This window comes from Mus caroli, chromosome 18 (assembly GCF_900094665.2).
Source record: "Mus caroli chromosome 18, CAROLI_EIJ_v1.1, whole genome shotgun sequence".
Lineage (NCBI taxonomy): Eukaryota > Metazoa > Chordata > Mammalia > Rodentia > Muridae > Mus > Mus caroli.
In genome coordinates, this window is record NC_034587.1 from 36029935 (window position 1) to 36049210 (window position 19276).

A 19276-nucleotide genomic window follows, 5' to 3' on the forward strand; every position below is an offset into this window, starting at 1 on the left:
GTATTTTATTGTTACGTCTTTCATGGCCACTTGAGTTGTCGGTTCCCCAGGCTCCCAATTCTACCGTTTCTATTTCTTCTTTGAAGCTTGGGTTAGTTCCTTTCTGAGTTAAATCTGTCTTGTGTTTATGGTAGCCTTTGTGTCCTTCAGAATCAAGTCTTCCTTGAAGCATGCATTAGGTCCCTGTAAAGGTGGTTCTGTGGAGTGTGGGGAGATGGCTCGAGCTTGTAACCTTAGCACTTGGGTGGCTGAGGGAGAAGAGTCAGGAGTTCAAAGGCAGTGTTGGCTGCATAGTCGGTTTGGGGTCAGCTTGGAATATAATATGGCACTCTACATCAAAGGAAAAATAAAGGAGGGAAGGGGTGGGGAAGGGAGGAAGGGCAGAAGGGATGAGGGGAGGGAGGAAGAGACAGCACACTGGACAAGACTTGTATGGATCTAGCCATTTCAGCTCCTGAAGCTCTTGGGCGTTCAGTGGGTGCCATTTGTCTCAATTATTTATCTCTCCTAAGTAGTTTTTAGATTGTGAACTTCTGATTAGACGTGCAGTAAGCATGGAGCCCTGATTGGAGTCTTCAGGGAGTTTTCTGTCTGCCTTTGCTTGGCATTCTATGAATGCCACAGACGAACTTCGAACTTCTATGTTCGTCTCTAAGGCTAAGAGTTCCTGGATCAGGCAGGGAGAAGCCATGTGTCCCAAGTCTTCTTGAGGACAGGCTGGTGATTATAATCCTTAGGAGAGCGCGTTTCCTCCTCATGCAAGGAGGATGCCTGATGCCTAGTCTCTGGGCTGGTCGATCATTTCTCTGGCCTCTCCCATCACTGACTGCAGACAGGGTAGCTTTGTAACTTTTTGTCATGCCATTCCACGAGGACAGGAGAAAGGCTGGTGTTGGGTTCTCTGTCACCAGTCCTGTTGAAAAGGTCAGCGCCCTCACGGCCCAGTCAGCTCGCAACACTGTAACACTGGTGAGGAGGCATCAGCCCTGGATATTTTGGAGGGTCCAACCATTGCATCTGTTCATCTCTTCAGACACAGTCCCAAGTTGCTCCCCTGGGAAGTTTTCTCGGGCTCCCCTGGGCAGGGTTTTCCCTCCCACCTGTGTTCCCATAGCATCTAGCACATGTCTCTTTCAGCCTTGTCATGCTAGTTTTCAGTGACATGGTTTATATCCCGCCCTCCAGTAACGTAAATGTCCCAGTAGCATTTTCTGCTTGACTCTTCAGGGTCTGTTAATACCCCTCCCCCTTGGCAAGGACTATCTTGTTTGATAGTGAAGCGGGTGCTGATCTCACGGAAGCCAGAGAATCAAAGACATTCTTCAGTCACTTCCTACCAGGTTCCTTTGTTCTCCAAACCCCCCCCCCCGGCCCCATGGAGGTGTAGCAGGAATAAGCCAACCATGTCTTCACTTACGCATCGTCCCTGTTCCAACCCTCACCTACGGAGAGTGGGGCAAACCTTGTCTCGCTTTTGCACGTAAAGGGATTTGTTATGAACAGAAAGCGTTTTCCTGTCCTCCACCTGCTGCCTACGAGGAACAAAAGCCTCGGCAGAGAAGCTAAATGTTTAACAAATGTAATCTCGGCCTCCAAACCGTCAAGCCTGGAATATATTTCACAGGCTTACGGATTTGAACCCAGGCCAGATACACGCATTTGGATCCTGATTATTTGTGTTCTTTGGCAGGAAGTCGAGAGATGTGTTATAATTCAGCTGTGTGCACAGATATTTGCAGATGTTGCTAGTGGAGTGCCCCCAACTTTCTTCTTTCTACTACGGTCTCCGTCTCCCTGGACTGTCTAGTTCATTTCATGCTTCCTACCCCTAGTTTTTATTCTTGAGTCTTACTGCTGGCATGTTCTCTCTGGCTGCAGGGACTTGGTCTGGCTGCTACCTCTGTCTGGAATGTTCTTCTCAGGCCTCGCTCATACCTCTTCATCTGGTTAATTCCTGTTCTGCCTTCAATGTCAGCTTACTTCCTTAAGACATCTCTTGAGTAAGTTAAAAATCCCCTGTTTTTATGGCCTGAGGATGCCGGATCTATTTCTCTGTGTGAGTCTTTATATAAAGTACATCCTGAAGCAGAGTGTCTATGTGGGACACATGATGCACAGATGTTCATTTTATTATGAGCTATATATTTATTTTAATGTATACTTTTATATTATAATTTTATAATATATAAAATATATTTTAACTGAAATAGAATTTGTCACTTTGCAGCGATCCATTCCATTCTCCCACCCCTCCCTGATATCCTCCCTTTAACCCTTCCCATCCCCATTCAATTCAATAGCTTCTCATTCTTTGATTTGCAAATACTCGTGTGCATGAGCTCGCGAGTGCGCCCCCCACCCCACAGTCACAGTCACACATGCACGTGCACTCACAGGTATATAAGTATACTTGATGAATTAGTTTTTGTGGCTGGTGTACATTGGGCTTCAAGGCTGACCACTCTGTAATGAAGAACCAATAAGGGGACTCACCCTGAGAGAGGCCAGTTTTTCTTCTGCCAGTAGTTCTTAGTCTAGGGTGGGACCCTGTGGAAATTACCCCCATCTGTGTTAGCATGTGTATTGATATTGTTACAGCCTTGTTTTTACAGCCATTTCTAGGTCCTCTGGCTCTTACAGTCTTTCTGTCCTTCTTCTTCAATGTTCCCTGAGCCTTCCATGCAGAGCTGGGATGTAGATGTATCCATTGGGGATAGACTCCCCATGATCTGTTGAGACATGCATTGTGTTCAGTTGTGGTTTTCTGTAACAGTCGTCATTTGATGAGGTTTGGTACTTAAACTTATCCAGTAAGTGTGGCTCATTCACAAAGAGAGCTTATGTGCTGTGGGTCTCTTAATGAATGCTTTAAAAATGCACATCGTCCACTGGCATTTAACAATCCTTTGTGAACATTGCAGACCATCTTACTCTGTACCGGCAGTAGATATAACTCAGTCTACCTTAAATAATAAATTTATAATAAATAATTAAATAAGTTGCCCGAGTTAGAAGTACCGTCATCAGGTAATGGACTGATGTGGCAAACGAGCCTTTCAGGAGCTGTATAGAAATGGCTGAGAATGCGGGGATGATGCACTCACCAATAAGCCCTGGCAAAGAACTTTACTGTGCACCACTGTCATATCCAGGCTTGATATATAATTAATAGTTGTTAAGAAGTAAGGTATTGTATGTCTGTATTCCCAGCACTTGAGAAGTTAAAGAAGGAGGGAGCATAAAGACTAGTCTAGAGTACATAACAAGAGCCTGCCTCCAAAAAAAAAAAAAAAAAAAAAAAAAAAGTTGAAAGACTGCACACGTGATTGAATGACCAACGTAACAAATGCCCTTCCTGGAATGATATCAACCCAGTGACAGGCCAGAGAGTCAGAAGGGTGAGATTTTTCTTGCAGATCATCCACCTGGAATACATACAGAGAAGGCAGGGTGGAACCTTGTAAACTTAGGGCCTGTACCTTCAGATACCCAAAGTCTCGGAGAGTTACTGGGCTGTAGCTACTTCTGGCCTTACCTGGTTTTGGACAGGTATTGCTACACAATCCAGAGGGACCTACCCTGAGATGGTAAGTGTGTTTGGGGTTACAGAGTCCCCTGGTCCTCCCAGAGAAAGGAAAGTAACAGGTAGGGTGGAGAGGAAGTTGAGGTCATCTTAACAGAGTCCATCTCTGACCTTATGGTAAGTTCTGAAACCAAAATGATCTTTTAGAGTTATTGGTAAAAGTATGACCTTGGGGATAAACCTTCTAATAAGATCCGTCCCTGGCTGCCTGTGTGTGTTGCTTCCGACAGCCAGAGGGTGGCTCCTGACAGGGATGGGAATGCATGTGCCTGTGGTTGTGAGAGAGACTCCTAGAGTGGCAGATGTCCATCCCTCTCTGTTGGTATGTCTTTTTCACTCGGTTAAATATTGAGTGCAGTCTGGTAGCACCACATGTCCATTGCATGTATTCTCTCTTCCCAGCCTTCCAGGGCCTCGACAGTGTCAGAGAAAGAAAGCCTGGCCTGCCCAAAGCCTGTACCATTGTCCGGCTTTTAACGCAAGCGTTCTATCCTGAGAGAGTCATAGGTTTTCCTCTTCATTTTCACAGGAAATGCTAAGCGGGATGCTTGACACAGTTGGTCACTCCCAGGCTCCAAACGTCCTGACTTTCCATCTCACACAGAAGAAATTGGTCTACAAGAACATTACTCTCACCTACTTCAGAGAAGAAAGCGGGTGCTTTTGGCTAAGGCACATGGGTAAGAGAATCTAACGTCTTATACTTATGTATCGCTGGGCCAGACTCTACACATCGTTTTTCCCGTGATAGGAAACCATGAGATGTGAAAATCGCAGCGAAGTCTATTTCTGTGTAAATTGCCTTTCTACGTTCACATCCTCAAACACTTGGCCCCAGCAGATCAGTTTCTTAAGCGGAACAGAGTTCCCAGCAGGGAGGACCCGACCAACCAACCCTTCATTAAGGCTGAAAGAAAAGCACAGCTAAGGCTGGGTGAGGCTTTGCTTGTTTATGTAATAAGATGGATACCAGTGTTTAGCTGCCGTGTGTGTAAATTTAGCCTATGTGGCGTGATGGGGTAGGAGGTGGAAGCAATTTGGGAAATACCTCTTCCCCACATCACAAACATTTGTAACCCATCAGAAGACTCCCAAATTATGTGATCACATCCTACAGTATGCGATTGGATGAAGTAAAAAACCCTTCTCTGCTTTGGGTAGTGTGTGACCTCATTTCTTGTTTTAATAACTATGGTGTAAAGCTAACAGTGTAGTATGCTGTGGCCACTATGTCAGTTGTGAAGTGGGACTAATGTTTCAGGGAGATTCCAGATGTCCTCTAGCACGGCTCCCCAAAGCTTGAGGGAGTGTTAGTAGGGATGGTATGCCTGCCTGATGTGACATCCCCATGCCTTGAGCTCTAGCCGAAATGCAGAGTAAATCTTATGTGCAATAGCAAAAGGAGGTTCCCCTTAGGGAGAGAGTAGAGGATGTGTTTGGGAGGAGGATCATGTTATTCTAATGATTGTGAAAGAAATGACCACTGCTGCCTTTGAAATGGAGAGTATATAGGTTTCACAGTTCATTTGGCCTTCAATCTTCCGACAGTGTCATAAATGCTCCTGACAACTTTTGTGGGCTGGCGGAGATGACTCAGTGGTTAAAATGTTCACAGTGCACAAGTGAGGATGGAATTTGAAACCCCCCCAGAACATACATAGATGCCAGATGAGTGGGATGGTGTGCTTGTAATAATTCCAGCTTTAGAAGGTAGAGAGACAAAGAGTCCCCAGATAAACCTGCTGGGAAGACCAGCTGTATCGGTGAACTCTGGATTGATTGAGAGACCTTGTCTCAATGACTAACATGGAACAGGGATAGAGGATGATTTGTAACAACAACCCTGGACCTTTATATCCATGCCCACACACATGGGAATGCATCCCCCCTCCACATATATCCACACACATCATAGCCTCCCAAGTGTGTCCACACACATATGAGTGCATACCCCCACACACATCCAAAACAGGCATCCAAACATGCACATCACTTATACATGTATAAAAATGGAAAAAGAAACAATTGTTAGTTTATGAAAAGTGCAGTTGAAGACACCTTTTGGCTACGGTAGCCAATATGACAAGAATCTCCCTGTGCTTCGGACCCTGGACTCCTCTCTCCAGCTCCAGCAAACAGGGATTCTTCTATAGAAGCATCAGAAGAGATTATTTCGTTTCCCTTTTGCTCTTTGTAGTCAAGTGCACCCCTAAGAGGCAGAGTCTCAGCTGTCCTATCCCCTCAAAGAGTTAAAAGGCACAGAGTTACCTTCTAAAAGTTGCCTCATCAAAAGTGGAAATTCCAAACTCCACATCCAGGTTACATTGTAGCAGAAATGGCGTTTGCCCCATGACTGAGGCATGTTGGTAATTTTGTGTGTGTGTGTGTGTTTTAGGCAGATAAGTGCTAAGTAGGTCATTTCCAGAAATGGTTACTCAAAGGCCTCAGGTTTATAGCCTTTTCCTGGCACAGCCCATTCACTAATTTCATAGAAATTATGATGAAATGGGACTCCTCTGGGGACCAAGAAAGATTAGAGAGATAAAGACTGTGGGAGCCAGTGAAGGGTAACCTTAAACTCCAACGTGTGAGAATTCTCAAGAAAAAGGAAGTGGCCTTGGGTCTCCAGGATTCCCACAGCAGAAATGTGCAGGCCTGTCTTGGAGGCCACCAAATGCTTGGGCGGCTCATGATTTTGCTCACTATGCGTCACTCAGGGCTCAGAGGACACATGGAGCTTTAGAACAGATGGTGTCTGTATCCCAGGAAGTCCCCTTGTCCTATTTACTCGAGAAAGCCACATCTTTGTAAACACTATAGCCACAGCACAGAATCATAATTGGGCCTCTTCATCTTTGGAAAGGAGAGTGGTTGCTTTAAGCTAGCATTTTTTTTTTCAAACTGTGGTTGTGGCCCGTTAAAAGTTGTACTTTGGAACTGAGCTATGCTTGACCAGCACCTTTGAGTTCACAGAAAGAACACAGTGTACCCCATACATTTTATAAAATGTAAATTGTGTTTCAGCTGTGTGTATGTGTAAAGGTTTCCATACTCTGAGTTCTGGCAGAGGGTAGGAGAGCTTCAAAAACTCTAAAGTACCACTTAAGGCAACTTACAATCTTTTTCTTGTTCTTCTTGTCCTTGTTCTTCTTTTTCCTCCTCCTCCTCCTCTTCCTCCCCCTCCCCCTCCTCCTTCTCTTCTTTCTCTTACTACTATTAGCAAGCATACCCGTCATGATACACATGAGGACAGCCTTGTGAAGTGGATTCTCTCCTTTCATCTTTACCTGGGCTCTAGGGATCAAACTTGGGTTGCCAGGCTCACACTGCAAACACCATGAACTTCAGAGTCCTCTCTCCAGTACTTAATTCAATGTTAGAAGGAGAAGGAGCGACCGATTGTAATTACCGAGTGAGTGTGTGATTGTTTGTATATGCTTGTCCTAGGGCATGGCACCATTAGCAGATGTGGCCCTGTTGGAGTAGGTGTATCATTGTGGGCCTGGGTTTAAGACTCTCATCCTAGCGGACTGGAGACGTCCTAGCAGCCTTCAGATGAAGATGTAGAACTCTCAGTTCCTCCTGCACCATGCCTGCCTGGATACTGCCATGTTCCCCGCCTTGATGATAATGGACTGAACCTCTGAACCTGTAAGCCAGCCCCAATTAAATGTTGTCCTTTATAAGAGTTGCCTTGGTCATGGTGTGTGTTCACAGCAGTAGAACACTAACTAAGACAGAGTGCATGTTGCATCTGTTTGTTTTGTGCATGAATAACTCTGTGTGTGTGTGTGTGTGTGTGAGAGAGAGAGAGAGAGAGAGAGAGAGAGAGAGAGCGAGAGAGAGAGCGCATAACTCTGCCATATGCTAGGGAACAGGGTACTTGTTTCTAAGTCTCACATCAGAGGTCTTAAAGGTATGTAGTTTTTTTGACATTGGATCTAAAATTCTGAATAAATCCTTAATTTTTCCTGTTCATAATATCTTTTCCTAAGCAGAAGCACATTAGCTTGATCACATCAGTGTGATCTCACATACCTCATACAAGGGAGATAAAGCCCAAGTCATGAAGAGTACCTGCAAGTTTCCAGATTATTCACCTTCCTGAGGCCTAGAAACTCCCTCCTATTGCCTTCTTTCCAAATCGACAACGTGAGACTGTTTGTCTCTTAGCTTTTCTCACCACCTCACTCGACTTTAGTATCTCCTATCTATTAGGAAGATGATGGTAGAACAGGAAGCAGCTGGTTCCTCTGCATGTCACCTCAGGGACACCCAGTGTCCTTCCACAGAGAGATGCTTAGAAACCTGGAGACAAGTCAGCCATTAATACAACATTTATTAATATTGATAAGGTGCAGAGTGTAATACAGTATGGGTGCAGAGTGAACGTCAGGCGTCATCTCCATCAGAGCCTGCTTTGCAGCCAGGGACCGTGATTGCTTTTAGGCGGTGTTCTCTGCAGAGCTGAGGATTTGGGCTTCACTGCCTTCAACACAAAGCAGGGGCCTTGTCTTCAATGGCAGCTGACGCACCAGCTAGGATTTCTGTAGGGGCACACTCCTGGCCATCAGGGGATACACCCAGCTCCATATCCATTGTGTCACTAATTGTCAAAAGCCCATATGCTCCTCACAGTTCGTAGTGAGTGTTAGACACCAGGTTGTCGTCAGCTTGGAATTGAGTGCATACAGGAGGCATGTGACAAGCAGATGGTCTCGGGACTTCGTACACAACCGAATGTTCCTATGATCAGTGTTCCCACCAGCACAGGGACAGTCTCTCTGCTCCCTTTCTGCAAGATCCGATAGCTTTTTTTTTCTTCCTGATTTGAAACTAGTCCACTCCTCTGAGAGGCCTAACATTGAAAGTCCTGGGTTTACTTGGCAAAGCTTGTCTCTGTCACTTTGTTGGGGGTGGTGTGGTGTTACTGACTGTTGGGGGTTTCTAGAACATACTGTTGATTCAGTAGGAAACTATGAAGTCCATGTTTTGACTTGACTGAAGGAAATGAATCCATAGCATCTCTCTTTACAAATATATGCCCAGAGAGAGGACAGCTGACAGACATTGTCCCCAGGGGCCATATCCAGTGCCTGACACACATTGGATCTGCAGTATATTTTGAGCAAATACTTGGATGGTGACTAGGTTGATGGTTAAGGCTACAATGACCATCATCAGTGCTTTGAGTCTCTGAGGTCTCAGACTTCATTTCATCCTTGTGCAGTGGTTTTTAATTTGTCTTGATCAGGGTTATACTTGTGTTTGGTTCATTTGATAAAAAAACTACTCACTATTCTAAATATCCTAGATTTCATCTCTGTATACTTTTCTGGGCCAAATCTTTATATAAAGACATGGGAAACCATACTGTATTATCTCCAGTGTGCCTACGATTTACTAAAACAAAACAGAAACATATTATTTAAGTTATAGACTTTAAAAAGCCATGAATCATCTTTTTGTAAAAAAAGCAAAACATTATTATGATTAAAAAAAAAAAGATACAGGGCCTTTCTATATACCCCTGGCTGCCCAGGAACTCACTGTGTAGACCAGGTTAGCCTCAGTCGTACATAGATCCACCTGCCTCTGCCTCCTGAGTGCTGGGATTAAAGGTGTGCATCCCCACATCTGAAAGAACATTATTATTAATCATGTTTTGAAATAGCTCCGTTTAGTTCTCCCATCAGCACTCTGAACTCCCAAGAGTGTCATCTGACTTCTGTGCTAAGATATGATAGTATTGTTATAAGGATTTTTTTTTCCAGCAAATAATTACTTTAGATCCCTGTCAAACAAATGAACACAGTCATCAGTTTTAATCCGCAACCACCATATTATTGGCTTATATTTCTGAAAAAGTGTGGGTTTGTACATGTGCATGCAGTTCCCGTGGAGTTAGAGTTAGAATTGGGTCTGGGCATCACTCTGTGAATGCTAGGAACTGAACTTCTGTCCCATCTCACCAGCCCCTAGATACCCATTCTTAAAGCACAGTGGAAGACAAAGAGGAAAAGGCCTCATGAATGAATGTAGCATGTTAGATAACTAAGTAGCTTTTACATTCTAGGTTGTTATTATCCTCTGTGGCTGATTGTGAATCTATTTAATGCCTTCAAGCTATATAAGATGCGATGAGAAGATAAGTCTCACAGTATACTGAATTGGGTTATGAAAGGCCTTCTCATGGCGTTTGTGTCCTATGTCAGAAATGAATAGTGTTTCTAATTTGCTGGGCACTTGGGCCAGGTTTACTTTAAGGAGGAAGCCAGTTTGGAGAATTAACGGTAACAGACATGGTCTCTTGGGAAAAAGCTTTTGGTGAGGTTGAACCTTTTTTTTGAAGTACGGTTTCAGTGATTTCTGAGTGGGCATTTTATAGGCACTGGGCCAAGGTGCCTTGAAACCATGCTTCACTAACTATGGACACTGCCTGGATGGATACTCAGGGAAACCCAGGTGCTGGAGGTAAAAGAGAGTGAAGTCTGAGCAACCTTCATTTGAACAGCATTCTCTGGGGCTGCTCTTGAAAGCATGGTGGGGAAGCCAGCAGCATCTATGGGACCTGGGGGCCTTTCAAGACACAGACCTCCTCCACACCAGCCCCACCAAATCAGGTTTCACAGTCATACAAATGAATCTGAACACAGATGATCTGAATGTATTGGCTATTTGGGGCCATTGTACTGGGACCTCCACAACCCCAGTTTTGTGGTGGCCAAGCACACAGTGACATGATCTTACTTTTTCTCTCCTCCTCCTCCCGTCTAACATCTTCCTTTTTAGAGGCTAACATCCACGGCTGAAGACATCTTGTCTCCTTGCTCCAACACCCACTCTTCAGACCCCAGATCTCTGTGCTTGCCATTACTAAGAAACCATTTCCGGGGCTCTTTCCCTGACTGTGGACGTTTCCTTGGTAACTTGGTAATAACTGCTGGGCTGTGGGTTCATCCTGACTCCCTGTGGCTGACTCTTGCCTTCTTACTCTGTTCTGAGATCCCATGCTTCTAGGCTGTCCCGGAAACGCCACACTCCCTTTTGGTTTTAAGTCTTGTCCATATGTGGGGGCTGAGGGGTGGGGTTCTCTCTATCATGAAATTCCTTCGCCTCACTACCGGTCGCTTTACTGATATTCGTGAGGTTCTGGTAGAGGGAAGGGTAGTCACGCTAACTGCCTGGGGTGCTTAAAACCAGGGATTGCTCAGAAGGGGAAAGAGCATGCAGTGGGTATCTTTCTAAGAACCCACTTCTTAGACCCCTCTGGATGCTTCGTATGGCCCCCATCTTTGCATCACCAGGTCCAGCTTGTAGCAGGTGCCCCGAGGCATCCGGATATCCAAACCCAGACCTAGAGTGGCCAGCCAGTTGTCCTCTTGAAGCAATTTGGTCCCTGTGTTCCAAATTGTGCTGGGGTGGTGGGGAAGGGCTCAGCAGAAAAGTGAACTGGCTATTTTAGAAGCACTGTTTACAAATTCAGGCTCTGTGGCCTGAGGGTTAGCGCAGCCAATGGTCAAGGGAACATGGTAGGGTCAACCAACATAGGGAACACTCAGAACAGACTCCTCTAGTCAGAAGACACCGGGAGGGGCAGAAACAAGATGGCTTTCTGGCCATAGTGAGTCCGAGGACCGCGCTTACAGCTCCCGTTCTTCTTGAGGCCCACAAACCAGTTCTTCTCCGCATGCTTCTTGGAGGTGTAAGTGTTATAATGGTTTTCTTCCAGCCTTTCCAGGAACAGACATTCCTCATTTGGTGTCTGCTAAAATGATAGAAACCGGTGTGGGGGTGGGGGTGGGGGGTGGGGAAGCACAGTTAGTGAGTGCTGTTCACCAGCTGTATGAAAATCTGAACATTTCTTTTGTACTGGCGATTTTTCACTGAAAGGCTGGGGTTTTTGCCTCAGAATCATTATGAGCATGAATACCTATATAAAAATTGTCCTGAACATAAAAACATATACTGGAACTTTATTGCCTTTCTGTTGTAGTTTTGAGACATGCCCTGAACTCCTGATTCTCTTCCATCTGCCTTGCAGGGACCTATAGAACCAGGCAAGTGCTCTACCACAGAACTGTTCCCAGACTTAGACAACTGTTAACAGTTCATGAGTACTGTCCCTTATTTCATCAAACACATAGAATATATAAGGACCTATGGATATAAACTCATAATCTATTGAGGTCATATTCTACTTATCTGCTGTATTTTTCTATTGTTATCTTTGTTTTCTTGTTTTATTTTTTTCAAGGGTTTATCTAGAACTCACTTTGTAGACCAGGTTGGACTCACAGAAATTCATCTGCCTCTTGAGTGCTGGGATTAAGCACATGCACCCCCATACCCATCCTTAGTTACTGTATTAATACTGGGGAAATAAACTTATGAAAATGTATTCAATATTCCTACCAAGGAAAAGTGAAGTTAAAATATTAATGACCAAGTGTGGTGGTGTACACCTTTGATCCCAGCACAAAGGAGGAAGAGGCAGGGGAATCTCTGTGAGTTTGAAGCCATCTTGGTCTACAGATCAAGTTTCAGGACAGCCAGGGCTGATCAGGTTCCAGGACAGCCAGGGCTATTACACAGAGAAACCCTATCTCTAAGAAGAACAAAACTAATGAAAAACAAACAAACAAAATTAATCATTTGTTAGTTATGGTATCTTTCTGAGTATGGCTTGAAGATAGGTATCAAAATCTGAAACACCTCTCCCTGTCTCTGTACCCCACTGTTCTTCTCTCCCTCTCTTTTCCAGTACTACAAATTGAACTTAAATCTCCCCATATGCTGGGCAAGTACCCTACACCAAGCTATATTCCAAACCCTATAACTTGTATTATCATTGATCCAACAATTTCACTTCTAAGACTACCATTATGAGGCAGTTGAATTCATGTAAAGGTCTATTTTTGAGGTGGGTTTTGAAGTACCGGCTATTGTCCTGGCAATAAATGTCTATGGCAAAGTGATCAGTAGAGGGGATACAGTTCCCTCCTCGCAGTGGAATCTGGTGCAACTATAGGCTTATTGCACAACTATAGGCTTATTGAAACAGCCCAAGCACATTAATAATATGGCTACTTGAAAAATATCTGTCAGCTGACAGTTTATCTAAAATCTATCTATTAAAAGGGAGAAAAACTAATGTTTCAATTATTTGATTGCACCAGGTTTTGGAATGAACACTCTCAATTTGGATTTAAGGCAACGATGTGGGAAGTCTTAGGTTGGACACTGTCTTTTTGGTGACCTGCCATATGTGACTGTGCGTTCTTCACGACACATGATCCTCATGGACTCCTTACCCACAGTTGATTTGTGATTCCCTTCCTCCTGGTTTATGATCAGATCTTTCATTGATCTTTATGTGTGGGCGTGCTTATTTTATTAGGGTTTGCTGAGCAGAAAGGTGGAACCTCCTTACCCTTTATGGTCTTGTATCTCCCTCTATACACAGATGTAAAGGGAGGTGATGTCTCCTCACTACCTAGGAGTAGGTTAACGGAATTCTTTCTTTCTTCCTGCTTGGGTAGGAGCCAGATTCCTGCTAAGCAAACAGCTTACTACTGAGTGCATCCCAGCCCCAGAGTTAGCTTTTATTAGCAAGGAACTATGCAACAGGAAGTGTTCAGCTTCTTATTCATTTATAGTCTAGGGAAATGACACCTGGGTGAGACATTGTGGACCCTTCTGGAACAAAATAGGATATAAATATAGTATTTAATTGAATGACTCTGCCTCTGGAGGAACTTGGTCCAGACACTAGTACTGGGCACATTGTTGAGAGAGAAGGAAGGAGGGGGTAGAAGACTGTGTGGGTTGTCATGACCCCATAATAGCATCACCCTGTGATGGCCCTAGGTGGGTGTCAGGCCTGTGTTCACTGATGAAGGTGGGGATGGTCACATTATGCATCTGTTTTTCTCTGTCACACTGGTGCAGCCGACAAGCAGAGTGGCTGAGTCACGGCTGAGCTGGCCAGCCATCTCAGAGGTACTGTGTCCTTCAGTCAGGCTTTCTGTCTTATTCTACCCTTGGCACAGTACTGGTGACGTGTTCCTCAGCTCTTGATTCATGCCTATTGTTCTGGTTGATTCTATTTTTATATTTAGCACACTTTCCCCCAATTACTTAGGTGACATACACTCATTGTAGAAAATTTGGGAACTACAGGAAGCTATTAGTGTATGATAAACCCACCCACTTACACCCCTGTAGATAACTGTATTAATATTCTGTTATACAGTGTTTCAAACTAAAGTTTTCAAAATAAAAATACCCCCTATACACAGACCAGAATGGATGCATGCCTAAAACTTGTTCAGGGCATGAGGTAGCGCCTTTAGCTGTGTTAGAATGTTTCTTTGTCAATTGGTATATGAGAAGACTCTTAGGTAGGATGCTAAGATCATGTTTGGGTGACTTACAATGATGACCCCGGTTGATGTAGGAGAAGACCCCCCCCCATGAGAGTCTGCAGGACACTAGTTTCACGTATTTTTCCCTCAACATTAGTATTCAAGTGTAAAAATATTAGAATAAATGTCAAAATTAATTTCAATTAAAAAAAAAGAGCTAAAAGTCGTGCCATGATCTTTAAGACATAGTGAGAATGTGGGGCACACAAGCTGCTTGTTTGCCTTAGAGGCGTCGCCAGTGCAGTGTCCCCCAAGTGCCAGAAGCTAGTGAGCAAGTTCTCCTTGAACTGTCTTCTTGAACCATCTATGTGAGTGAGGTGGGTACTGTTGTGGCTATAGACAACTTACACAGTGGACAAACAAGTTGTCAGAGTCAGAGAGGTGTGAGCTTCATTTGTGAGTCTAAGAGGGAATGGTTGATCAGTTGACTGATTTGATAGCCGATTGGAAAAACTGCCTTAAAGTCTATTTCCTGTGTGGCAGTGGTCACTGACCAACTCCAACCACCTGACGTCATCTTCTCCCGTGACAGGATTCCATCTCCTGCCCTCTAGTGGGCCATGGGAGAACTGCACTGTGTCCACACTCAGGCTTCTTGTGTCTATGCGGGTTTGGCACTTTGATACCTCTGAAGGCACGGCCAGACTAAACCTGCCCTACAGCCTGCCTTTTTGTAAGCACCATCTTCCTGAAAGGAAAGAATTGGGTCACAAATTACAGGCAAGATTCTTATAAGTGCTCGGATGCAGAGACGGGAACACTGAATCCCCAAACTTTAAAAGTTGATTTGACCTCTCTCAGCATAATTCTCGGAGCAGAGATACAAGGGGTCAGTCACATTGCATCTATTTCTGCCCCTTTCCACTACAGCAAGGTTTACTCAGTCAGACCAGCATCGAGCTTTGACTCCAAGAAGGAAGGAACAGATAGAGAACCTTAGCTACTAAGAAACAATTAGATGCCATTTTTCCACGGGGCTCATTCATCCTTACGGCCTGTCCAGCACCTACAGATGAATGTTGAATTGAATTCCTAAAATTTGCTTAACATTTTAAAATCCTGGAATGGAAAACATTATCTTCAAATTTTAATACAATTGAATTTTTTAAAAAAAACTTTAAAGGACTGTAATTTTGATTTTTATTTAAAAAAAAAGAATTAAGAAGCTTGGGAAATAATATACACAGTACGCCTAACTTCAGAGTCCAGTGCCTACATTTAAAAAAAAAAAAAAAGGGTCAGGCACAATGGTGTGTTTGTCCCAGCACTGGGTACCGGAAGACAGGTGGACCCTGGGGTTTTCTGGCTAGTTAGCCTAGTCTGCTTGGCAAGTTCTAAGCTAATGAGGGATCCTGACTTTTTTTTTTCTTTTAAAAGTTGACATCACCTGAGGACTGATAACCAAGGCTATTCTCTGGCCCTCAGGTGCTCATGTGCAAGTAGGTTTAACCCCCGGCTCCCAGGCAGAACATTAAGAGACACACATAGCCCTCACTCAACTCAAGAAACATTTTTGGATTGAATGGATAAGGTAGGATTGGGTATTCTAAAATGAGTGCCTGAAAGGTCACTAAAGTACCCGTCACCCTTCCTTTCCCTTGTGTCCGTATGATAAACTGAGTATTTTGAGAGGCTACCACAAGAAACTCTTTTATGCCTGTGCCTAAAATAAGGCAAGGTAGAGGGTGGGAATCGTACTGGAAAAAACAACAAACAAAGACTAATTGACGGTGTCTCATTTGCATCACTCCGTGTAACAAGCCTTCTGGAAACCTCAGGCCTTGGCTGAGTCTGGAGGCGTCAGCCTTACACTTACCGAGCCGTATAAAAGCCCTTCGGTGTCCATGGCCAAGTACTGGCCCGTCTCCGTACCCTTTATATACACTTCGCCCGCGCTTTCCGCACTGAGCTGCAGCTGAACTGGAATAAAAAAATAACACAAGGAAAAGTCAACAAACACACCACTTTTGCCAATAGCCCTACAGCCTGGACGGCCGGCCATGGAAAATTCTGCTTATCCGTTTTTTTTGTAGAGCTCCAAGGATGAGCCAGCCCTCGGTGAATCACAACAGTAGTTTCCTTTCTGCTCCAGGGAGAGCTGTCCAAGGGAATTACATTCCTGAGAAAAAGAGAGACAAGGGCTGGCTTGCCAGCCCATCTACCCTGTGAGTACCTGCTCACTTCCTCTGTCTTCTGCCTCTGTCACCTGAGGGAAAATAATTATAGGGAGAAGTGATACTGGTTTCCCTGGTTCTGCCAGCCCAGAGTTCTTGGAGTACAGCAGACCTTGTAGAACAGGCAGTGACAGCTGCTTTAGCTGTCACCCTGCTGGATACGGACAGGGAAATGATGGCAGATTGGTGATGTTTTAAACCCAGACATGGTTCGTTTCCTAGAGAGGAGAGTTCCTGGGAGTCAGGACTCACTGCTTCCTAGGAGGGACTTACCCATAATGAGGTTCGGTGAACCCCTCAACCTCCCAAATGAGGCCTGGAAGAGAGGAAGTGCTCAGGAGAGGGTGCTGGGAATTGAATCCAGGTCCTCTGGCAGCATAGACAGTGCTCTTGACTGCTGAGCCATCTCTCCAGCCTCTAGCTTGCTCTTTTTGCTAGCTTGCTCATTCTCTACTCTGTAGCTATCTGTATCCCAACAGTTGCCATGTCTCGATGGATGAGCCGGTGTTTTCCCCTCTCCCTTTGTTCTCCTCATCCTCCAATTCACATTTAAGTGACAAATAATTATGTCACCCCTAGAAGATGCACCTCTCTGTCCTCAGAAGTCTGCTTTAGAGACTCAAGACTTCCTCCAACTTCCTGTGGTGAGTAGAGTTTATTGAAATTATAGGAAGGGAACTGGGAGCCACTAGCTTTCATTCCTACTGGTCTCTCTAGCTTTGGTCATCCCTGAGAATATATGGTCATGAGACCACAGGCCAAAGGACACCCACCCAGCAGTTGCCCTCTCCAGCCTCAAATCACATACTTGTTCCCTCTACGCTACCTATATAACTTTTTAAGTTCGTGTGTGTGTGTGTGTGTGTGTGTGTGTGTATGTGTGTGTGTGTATGTGTGCGTGTGTATGTGTGTGTGAGTGTGTGTGTGTTTCCTCCAGGATCTATCCACTTAGTTTTTTGAGATAGAGTCTCTCATTAGGTCTGGAGCTCTCTGATTAGGTGGGGCAATGGCCGGCAAGCCCAGGGACCTGCCTGCCGCTGTCTTCCCTAGCACTGGGATTGCAAGCCTATATCAGGACACTCAGCTTTTCCACATGCCTTCTGGCAGCTGATCCTGTGTCCTCATCCTGGCATGGCAAGTATCTTCCTGACTGAGCTATTATCCCAGCCCACACCAAACTCTTTTGTACCCAAGAATCCTTGTACATCCTATGCCTCTCTGTCTGGCACCTTCTTCTTCCAGTTGTTTACAAGGCTAGCTCTCTTCTTCCTTCAGGCCCTGCCTAAATATCTTCACAGAGAAGCTACTCAGGTGGCTGTGTGACTCTCTGCCAGTGGGTCCTGTGGTCCCCATGCTTCCCTAGTGCACATGCAGCATAAATTGTTTCATTGTTTAGAAAGTTTATCTGGGAACAGAAAGAAAGGAAGGGAAGGAATTTCGTCTGTCTTGTCTTGACCCCTTGGATCCCCGTGTGTATGGTACAGTGTGATTTCCTATCACACAGTGTCCAGTTGGTATCTGTTGAGTGAATGTCACCAGGTTAATGTTGACAGAGGTGGTTCTGCCAAGCTATCCTCAACAAGCTGTGGTCTTTGAATTGCATTTCCAACACATTCTCTGGAGTTAATGGGGTCAAGATGGATGAAAGGCATAAGGCAGGAGGCTGGCCCCTGCCCTCGACTAGCCCAGAATGGGAAAATCTGTAAGTATAGTGAAAAGACTCCGACAGGGGATGGGATGGAGGTAGAAGAGGTTAAGAGCCTTGGAGATCCTTTTTTTTTTTTTGAAAATCAAAAATAGTAGAAATGTTTGTATAACTCTGGGAAGAAAAATTGTAAGGGCCAGGAAGATGGCTCAGTGGATAAAAGCCACTGTTAAACAAACCCAGTGACCTGGATCCCACAGTAGATTAGGGTTTTTTATTTGTTTGTTTGATTTTTGAGATAGGGCTTTATGTAGCCCAGGATGGCCTCAAACTTGCTATATAGCCAAGGATGACCTTGAGCTGTCAATGCTCTCCCCTCTATTGCCCAAGTACTAGAATCACAGACTTGTGTCTTCATACTCAGTGAGGAAGGGTTTGTTTGTTTGTTTGTTTGTTTGTTTGTTTTTACAGCATTTCATTTCCCAGTTCTGTCTCTTGCTGCAGGGCTAGGTGAGGGCAGGTTCTTTCCTTCTGTGAAATCCCATCATGGCCTTGGAAAGGTCTCACAGAAGTAAACAAGAGCTGGGGGCCTGCCTAGCTCATGATCTCGGCCCTCAGCCCGGGACGGTCTACTGGTGAGAGTCGGCTCAAACCTTTCCTCTAGAAATCGTATTTTTCCAGGATGTTCAAGTTTCATAGCTCATTTTCACTGGGTTTCTTTCTGGCTGAGTTTCCTATACATATATTTCTGTGAGCAGGGCGGGGCAGGAAGGCACAACACCCAGCCTACAGTGCTCAGGTCAGAGATTGGACATCCAAACCCTTTAGTGGGAACTCCATTCTAGTACTGCAGACCTATACCCTCCCAGCTGCTGGCTGAAGGGAACCATTAAGGGAGGAGGAGGAGGTGTGACCTTAGAAAGATGCAGAGTCTGGCCACACAGCACGTACGCTTCCTCTGGTGGCAGCAGAATAGGGGCAAGGATCAAAAGCCATTTTGTGCCCTCACATGCACACAGATGAGTTCACTAAAGTTTATGCACAGTGCCAGACATGGTCCAGGCCTTACAGATGTCACACAGACCTGTGACTCAGCAGCTCAATAACAAAAACAGATACAAGAGTAAAAAGGACAATTGCTGTCACCACACCTCCCCTACCCCGTTACTCTGTCCCTCTTTCTGTCATCTCTCCCACCTTTGTTGTTGTAGAGAAATGCTGGAGATAACATACAGTGAAGAGAGGGAAATAAGAAATCCCTGATGGAAACTTCCTATGAAGCATGAGCTAGTGTGTATAGCTCATGGGCTGATGTATGTAAAGTATAGGCTGAAAAGGTGGGCAGGGGACTGGGGACCCCTAGTGTGTGGAGGGGGCAGGGGGTCTGATTCATCCCCATGTTCTATAAAATCAGTTCTGCAACCATCTCTGGGTTCTGGGTTGATGG

The 19276-nt window shown here is 44.9% G+C and overlaps 1 protein-coding gene and 1 long non-coding RNA gene across 11 annotated transcripts in view; one reads left to right on the plus strand and one right to left on the minus strand.

Annotated features, from left to right (window-relative positions):
- Nucleotides 1–1886: 1886 nt before the first annotated feature.
- LOC115029848 lies at nt 1887–7115 on the plus strand. The gene is made up of 3 exons (XR_003835406.1): nt 1887–2000; nt 4113–4263; nt 7031–7115. It is a non-coding gene; the product is annotated as an uncharacterized LOC115029848 (long non-coding RNA).
- Nucleotides 7116–7904: 789 nt separating this feature from the next.
- Nucleotides 7905–19276, minus strand: part of Fgf1 (fibroblast growth factor 1) — an 89828-nt gene continuing 78456 nt past the window's right edge. For 9 of the 10 annotated variants that reach the window (XM_029471754.1, XM_029471753.1, XM_029471755.1 and 6 more), the window contains 2 exons: nt 15827–15930; nt 7905–11351 (listed from right to left, as the gene is read on the minus strand). In XM_029471754.1, the coding sequence (XP_029327614.1) occupies nt 11157–11351; nt 15827–15930 (299 nt within the window). In that variant the 3' untranslated portion in view covers nt 7905–11156. The remainder of the gene's footprint in view (nt 11352–15826; nt 15931–19276) is intronic. The other variant, XM_029471756.1, reaches the window with a different exon arrangement.